Raw genomic sequence first — 8,110 nt, 5'->3', positions numbered from 1 at the left:
ATCTTCAGTTCAGCTATGCCTGCTGCATAGAGAGCACATCAGGGTTGCTATCAACTGGTAAAAAAAAAATATGATATTCTTAACTATTGAGGGTTCTTTCAAAAGAACTGTCCAAACCACATGTATTTAAAAGTCAGTACAGAAAACCACCTTATCTAAGGGATGAGTTTGAGAATGGAACAGTCATTCTCTTAACCTTTGCGAAGTGATACAGAGCATCAAGTCCAAGTCACGTGAGCATGCCTCTGCTCATCACTTAAAAAGCACACAGCACGGCTGAGTTTCACCAGGATGGCGCTAGTCAGACCAAGCTTAGCCTTTGGCATCTAAAGAGGAAAGCATAGCGTTTCTAAGTAGTTTATTTTGAGAAATTCTGGGAAATGACCACAAAAAGTACATCAAAATACTGGGACTAGTTTTTAACAATCTGAAAATTTCGAATTCCAGAATTGCCTGTTTTGAAACTAACTTGCAAACAAGCTAAGATAAAAACAACATGGATGCGCACGGCAACGCTGTCAGCTCACTCTTGTCACGCCACCTGCAGGACAAGGTGGGTAAGGTTTGTTTTAGTAAAGGGTTTTGTTTTTCTTGTTTTTTGCCTGTTAACAACAACAACAACACAGTAACAACAGCCTCCTTAGAGCAGAGGATGCATTGGAAAGTCATTCTCAGGTGTCAGAGACCTGCCACCTCCCTGTCCTCACTGCACCCAGTGGAAGGAACGTGCAGTACTGGGCTGGCCCTGCACCTCTGCTCATCGCCTGCTGGCTCGGGAGTCGCGTTTGTCCCGGGAGGCCCGCTTCCTTGGGGGTGAACTGCGCGCTGAGTGCAGGCTGCGCTTAGAGGAATGGCTTCTGTGCTTCTTTGAGTTTGTTTCTTTCTGGTCTTGGCTTTGGCCAGGTTCCTTGCTGCCCTCTTTTTGTTCATGGTCTTGCTCTTTATGGGAGGGCAATGTGTTCTTAATTGTGTTAATTAGGAATCTTTTATTTGTACCAGCGAGAGGACACTTCATCCTGTGGAGGACAAGAGGGAGGAACAAGCCATCATAAACAAGAGCGGTACATTCCCTCCCAATGTGACCCACTATCCAGATCAGTACAAAAAAAATTCAGCTCCCAAAGAACCAAGGTTCTGTGTTGGTTCAGCTTTCCTTGCCACGCAGTGCTGGGGCAGGAGGACCGCCATGAATCTGAGGTCAGCCTGAGACACATGACAATTCAAGTACCAGGTTGAATTGTCAGGGTGCTACATACAGCAGGACCCTGGGAAGATGGTGCAGTGGCCTGTGCCTGAGCATTGTCGTGTCACCTCAGGAGACTTCAGACACCACGGTGGCAGAGTCAGTCCTCACACCACAGCTTGGGCACTGCAGAATCGGGGAAAACTGGCTGCATTCTAAGCGGCTAGTGACCAGAACCAGGGAAGCAACCGCAGCTGGAAGTGCATCATTGTACTCGGAGCTGAGGTTCCTCCATCCGGCAGAAATGAACAGAGGCATAGATAGCTAAGGATGGCTGGCTACTCAGGGACACAGGCCAGTCACAGCAGGGGCAGTGTTGGGGCAGAAGCATCGGCTGGCTCTGAGGTGCATACAGTATGACAAACACTGGGGACTGGTGAGTCACAATTATTTTTATGGCAGACAAATGCCTTGGACGTGAAGACAGGCTGTGTGTGGCACAGTTCACTGCCCCCTGGCGTAGACAAATCCATCCCCACACCCGCAACTGACTGGCAGTCCATCAGCTCCACAAAAACCCTTTACACTAAGGAGGCTACAAGACTAGAATGACATCTCTGCAAAGACAGACCGCAAGTCCTCGGTGCAGAGGTGATAGTTATCTTGATGCTATAGTTGATTACAACTCATATGAATGCCACCACAGCTACCATGATCACCCACGGGAGTGCAGTTTACAGTCTGGTAATCAAACGCCTCAGCATGTGGCCCTCTGAGAAACCATACTCCTTAGTTACCTTTCATACGACACTCCTGAAGCTTACTGTGCCCAACACTGTACCTAAAAGTGATGTGAAATAGTGGGTGCATGTGTGCAAATATATATGTGTGTGTGTTTATTCATTTTCAAAATCCAAGTCCCTTCCGTCTGTGGGATATTACATTTGGCCTGTGTGACAAAGACAAACCAGGCTATCCGTCGGTGCATCTCCGCTACGTGGGAAAACACTGAACAGAAGCAGGTAGGCGTACACGGGTTTCCAGCGCCCAGCACACCCTTTGTCCAGACTATGATCCCACAGGAGTCCACGCAGAGCCAATAGGTGCTGCACCACAGAGCATCATCAGGCAGTAAGAAAAGAGTGGTGGCTTGGCATGGGAGCAGACAGTGTGAGGCTTCAGCCTCTCACCAGAAAGTCAGGTGGGGTGGGGGTGGGAGTAAGGTCTCAGGAAACTTCTCTAGGCCCCATGATCTTGAAGAATAAAGAAAGTATAAAGGTTTGGATCTCTGCTGTCCTAAAATAAATACTGCAAAGGGTGGTATTTCTGTGACAAAGGCACACCCTACCAGCCTCCTCACTGAACTGGGATCACCTCTGTTGTCTATCCACCACCAGTGCATGCCAAGCTGCCTGGACTACCTATGGCAAGCAGCAAGTCCAAATGGATCTGGAAAACTGTATGTCTGCATAGAAACTGGGGAAGTGATTTGCTTTCCAATAATCAACCATTCCCAGCAGTGCTGGGAATCTCGCTGAGCTGTGTGTGAGAGGTCCTGGGTCAACTCCCAGCACTTGCAAGTAGAAAGCAGACAGCATAAAAAGCAGCATCATAACGTAGATGTTCTCCTCTCTGTCTCCAGACTGACCCCAACCCCTTTAGGAAAGCACCCAGCATTTACTGTAACACAACCGTGTTAAGTAACTACATGAAGCTGCTGTTCCATGGACCCTTGAACTGCTAGTTCTTCCCCTCGGGCATCAGACTTGGGAAGGACCCTGGGCTGCTGAGAAGCTAAAGTGAATGGAGCCAGAACAAAAACGGCTTTGCAGACAAGGAAGCTAGGCGAGCACAAATGTGTGTGTGCGGAAACACATCCAAGGCCATGCACAGCACCAAATGGTCCCTTTCTGTAGAAAATAAAAATGGCGTCCCACCCCCACTTCTCTAGTTCAGCAGCCTCTGGTGCCTGCTCAAGTTCCTAGGATCATTCTTAAGGAATAATCCCAAAGTAAGCAATCCCACCCAAGTCCTATTTTAAAAATTTAAAACCATTCTGGGTAAATACAGCCTTTCTATGCACTCTGGAAAACAAACCATGGTTTATAAGTGAGTAGTAACTGACTCTCTGTTCCTTTATGATCTGTGCAGAGAGCCATTTTCTGCTCTCCAGGCAAGACCTGGTGTCTGCACACCCAGCCAGGCTACTTCAGTGCAGAAGTGCTGGCTGCCCCTGACCTAGGTGCAAGGCCATTTGAGAATTTGCCTAGCAAGTAGTTACAATTCTTTTTAATAACTAGGATTCGTGTTTTGTCAAACACATGTGTACTTTTAGAATCACCTGGGTGTGTGTTTTGAGTAACAAAGCCCAGATCCACTCCAAAATCCTAACGGTGGGACATAAATAAACACCAGCAGTTTTAAAGCTTGCCGGTGAGTCCAAATATGCAGATAAAGTTGGAAACACACCAAATGTATTTGACGTGGCAGGTGGAATGCTTGCTACACGAGACTGACAGCATAGATCCCCAGAACCAGGAAGGGCGGAAGCAGAGGACCGCCCCACACAGCTGTGCCCTGACCTCCACGAGTGGGCCCAAACTCACTCACACATTAATAATTTAAAACAGCAAAACCATTATCAAGACTAAAAATCTACCACAAATTTTCTTGGTATCTTCAATTATCTTCCCTATTTATTTTCTTTTTTTAGTAATGTGTATGCATGTCTGTGTACCTGCAAAGGCATGCAGTGTTCACAGAAGCCAGAACAGGGGATCAGAGTGCTTGAAGCTGGAGTTACTGGTGGTTAGGAGCCACTCAGCATTGGTGCTGGGAATCAAACTGGGATCCTCTGCAAAAGCAGCCATACTTTTAACAGCTGAACCATCTTCTCACTCCCTCATATGTCTTTAAAAAGGGGCAGGGGGCAAGTCCAGTTGTGTACACATGCATACAGAGGCCAGGCGACAACCTTAGTTGTCAGTTTTCTGAATGCTGTCCACCTCCTTTCAGACAAGGTCTCACTGGCTGCAACTCAGCACGTAGACAAAGCTGGCCAGCCAGGAAAGCCTATCTCTACTCCCAGCCCACTGCCAAACCCAGCAGCTATTCCTGGGTTCTGGGATCTGAACTCAGGTCCTCAAGCTTGCAATGCAAGGGCCTGTACATCTGAGCTTGTCCATCTCCTAGCCCTGAATTGTCTTTTAACAGTTGCTTTAGTTTTCATGTGTGTAAGTGCTCTGTCCGTATGTGTGTCTGTGCACTATGTGTGTGCTTGGTGCCCAAGAGACCAGAAGAGTGCACTGGATCCCCTGAACTGGAGGTAGCGTTGTGAGTTAGCTGCCATGTGGGTGCTGGGAACTGAACCCGGGTCCTCTGGAAAAGCAGTCAGTGCTCTTAACCACTGAGCAATCTCCAACTTCCAATAGTCATTTTAGACAAAGATTCTGGTTGTGGGATATTTTGATAGCACTGTGATGCTCCCAAGACTGCCAATAAAGTTTGCTTTGAATCAGAGGGTGGAGCTAGCTACTAGTTGACCAAAATTAGCCAAAGAAGTTTTGGAGGACAAAGGACAGATAGAGACACAGGAAGCAGTAGTGCAGGGCTTAGAGAGAAACACAGTCTTTTTGGATTGAGGAAGAGAGAAATGGAAGGTCACTTCTACACTGCTTCTCTGATCATTCAGGTTCTTACCCCAATATATAACTCCCCAGTTTTTATTGATAAAGAATAACTAGATAAATGTTTCAGAGCCTAACAAAGTATTGTTCGATATGCTTCAAATCTATTAATTCACAGGATTCTTCTTTTCTTTATAATCCACTTGCTAAAGGCACTGCATCCTTGACCTGTGAAACTGTACATCTTGGATGCTGTGATTATAGCCTTTAGAGATGGACTAGACCCTGGCTCAGTGTCTTGACTAGGGTGTGTATGTGTATTCTTTTTATTGTAGCTTTTTTGTGAAGAATCACCAATGTGAGGGCTGTGGCTGTGGCTCAGGAAAAGAGAGTGTACCTAGCATTGTGTAAGGCCACACACAGGCTCTATCCCCAGCATCAGTCATCAGTCATCACTAATACAGTTGGCTACGGCACAAGAGCAGAAAGTGACACAAGCTACAGTTATCCAAAAGGGAACTGCAATTGAGAAAATGCCTCTCCGGGTAGGACTGGCCTGCAGGACTTAGTCTTGATGGATGACTGATGTGGAAGGGCCCTGATGGATGACTGATGTGGAAGGGCCCTGCACACTGTGCCACTCCTGGGCTGGAGGTCCTGGCTTCTATATGAAAGCAGGCCGAGCAAGCCAGTAAGCAGCAACCTCCATGGCCTCTGCACCGGCTCCTGCCCTGATTTCTATGGGACTGTGACCTGAGAGCTGTATGATGAAATAAACCTCTTCCTCTCTAAGTTGCTTTGGGTCACAGTGTTTTATCACAGCAATAGTATTCTACCACTTTTCACCTGACAGATTCAGCAGCCACTGATAGTCTTTGCATGGACACCATCAGATGCTGTCCTGGGAAACCAAACACACAACTCTGTACATGCTAGACAAGCGCTTTAGCACCGCGCTAAGTCCCTCTTAAAATATGGTTTACCATGATGGCATAATCTGCGTACAACTTATCTCTTTTTAAAAGATGTATGTGTATGAGTGTTTGCCTGCACATGTGTATGTGCACCATGTACAAGTCTGGTGCCTATTAGACCAGAAGAGGGTACCAAGTTACCCCCTCCCCATAAAGGGCATTTTGGGTGTTTGTGAGCCACTGTGAGGGTGCTGGGAACCCAGGTCTGGAAGAACAGTGCTCCTAACCACTACTCCTCCTCTCCAGTCCTCAAATTTATCTACTCAAGTGACAAGTTTTCTGGGCTTTGACAAATGCAAGGAATTAGATTCTATCCACAGTCAAAACACAGAGCATTCTGTAGGTCTTCCTCTAGCCTTCTATCTCCCAACAACTGGTGATCTATTCTGTGTTCCTAGTTTGGGGTCTCTATAAAGCCAAGCAAATAGAACCACACTTTGTTACGTTGTGTGTCTCCTGATATTCATCCAGGCAGTTTATTTATCTCAATCATTCTGTTTCTCCAAACTCTTGGGCAGTGTGGGTTTAAGGGTACAACCACAATTTGCTCATTCATAGTGAAGTGACAGCCATTTTGATGGTTTACAGCTTGGGGCTTGTGATAGTCTGAAAGAAAATGGCCCCCCAAAGGAGTTGTTTTGTTGGAGGAAGTGTGTCACTGTGGGGGTGGGCTTTGAGGTCTTTGCTCAAGCTTCTCTCAGCATGACAGTCAATTGACTTCCTGTGGCCTGTAAGATGTAGGACTCTCAGCTATTCTCCCAGCAGTACCAAGCATGCCTGCATGCTGCATGCTCCCCACCATGATGATAATGGACTGAACCTGTGATATTTATTTCTTTATTTATTAAAGATTTCTGCCTCCTCCCCGCCACCGCCTCCCATTTCCCTCCCCCTCCCCCAATCAAGTCCCCCTCCCTCGTCAGCCATCAGCCCGAAGAGCAATCAGGGTTCCCTGCCCTGTGGGAAGTCCAAGGACCACCCACCTCCATCCAGGTCTAGTAAGGTGAGCATCCAAACTGCCTAGGCGCCCACAAAGCCAGTACGTGCAGTAGGATCAAAAACCCACTGCCATTGTTCTTGAGTTCTCAGTAGTCCTCAATGTCCGCTATGTTCAGAGAGTCCAGTTTTATCCCATGCTTTTTCAGACCCAGGCCAGGTGGCCTTGGTGAGTTCCAAATAGAACATCCCCATTGTCTCAGTGTGTGGGTGCACCCCTTGTGGTCCTGAGTTCCTTGCTCGTGCTCTCTCTCCTTCTGCTCCTGATTTGGACCTTGAGATTTCTGTCCGGTGCTCCAATGTGGGTCTCTGTCTCTGTCTCCTTTCATCGCCTGATGAAGGTTAATATTCAGGAGGATGCCTACATGTTTTTCTTTGGGTTCACCTTCTTATTTAGCTTCTCTAGGATGAACCTGTGATATTTCTTACACACTGTCTTAGTCAGTGCTATTATTGCTAAGATAAAACACCATAAGCAAAAGTAAGTTGGGTAGGAAAGGGTTTATTTGGCTTACACTTCCACATAACAATTCTTCATCAAAGGAAGTCAGGACAGGAAGTCAAGTGGATGCAGAGTCATGGAGGGGTGCTGCTTACTGGCTTGTTCTTCATGACTTGCTCTGCCTGCTTTCTTATAGAACTCAGGACCACTAGCTCAGGGGTGGCACCACCTACAGTGGACTGGGCCCTCCTCTATTGATCATTAATAAATCCTTAATAAATAAATAAATTTAAATAAAAAAAAAAGAAAATGCCTTACGGGTTTGCCTACAGCCTGTTGCTGTAGAGGAATTTCCCAACTGAGGCTCCCTCCCTCCTCTTTGATGATTCTAGCTTGCGTCAACTTGACATAAAACCAGCCAGCACACAACCTTAAGGGTTTCAACATGTTTTAGGTGATTCAATCATTATACTTTCATATTTTTTGATCAAATTATTCCATCTTTGACTTCAAACTGGTTCCAGAGACTTCCTAACCTGATATTAGTCTTTGATAGTTTCTTTGCTTTCTGGCATGACAAGATTTTCCAGACCTTACAGTGTTTGTTCCTACGGAGTAAGAGTTTGGCTTGACCTAAAGGGAGGGCCGCCTTTGCCTTTAGCTTCTGGAAAGTAATCTACATCATACGTGATAGAAATGTCTTTGTTGAGGGTGGAGCTGGCCACACCTTTCAGTCTTAGGAGAGTGCTGGCCATACAAGAAAGATTAACTATGTTGACAGAAGGTGAGAGCTTTAGGTCATGTGATATGGGTGAACCTGGAAACTAAAAATCAACTACATAATCAACCAGTCAACCATGAAAACAATCAGTCAAATATGTTATCAATC

General features: G+C 46.3%; 1 protein-coding gene across 1 annotated transcript in view; it reads right to left on the bottom strand.

Moving 5' to 3' along the window:
• Positions 1–343: 343 nt before the first annotated feature.
• The window catches only part of LOC121464788 (protein POLR1D-like), a 34,845-nt gene continuing 27,078 nt past the window's right edge, over positions 344–8,110 (bottom strand). Inside the window, exon 3 of the mRNA XM_041677888.1 lies at positions 344–1,016. Coding sequence (XP_041533822.1) covers positions 758–1,016 — 259 coding nt within the window. The 3' untranslated portion in view covers positions 344–757. The remainder of the gene's footprint in view (positions 1,017–8,110) is intronic.

Source organism: Microtus oregoni, unplaced genomic scaffold (genome assembly GCF_018167655.1).
Source record: "Microtus oregoni isolate MIOR12 unplaced genomic scaffold, Mior012 000029F_ref0000214, whole genome shotgun sequence".
NCBI lineage: Eukaryota > Metazoa > Chordata > Mammalia > Rodentia > Cricetidae > Microtus > Microtus oregoni.
This window is presented reverse-complemented; position numbering and strand designations above follow the sequence as displayed.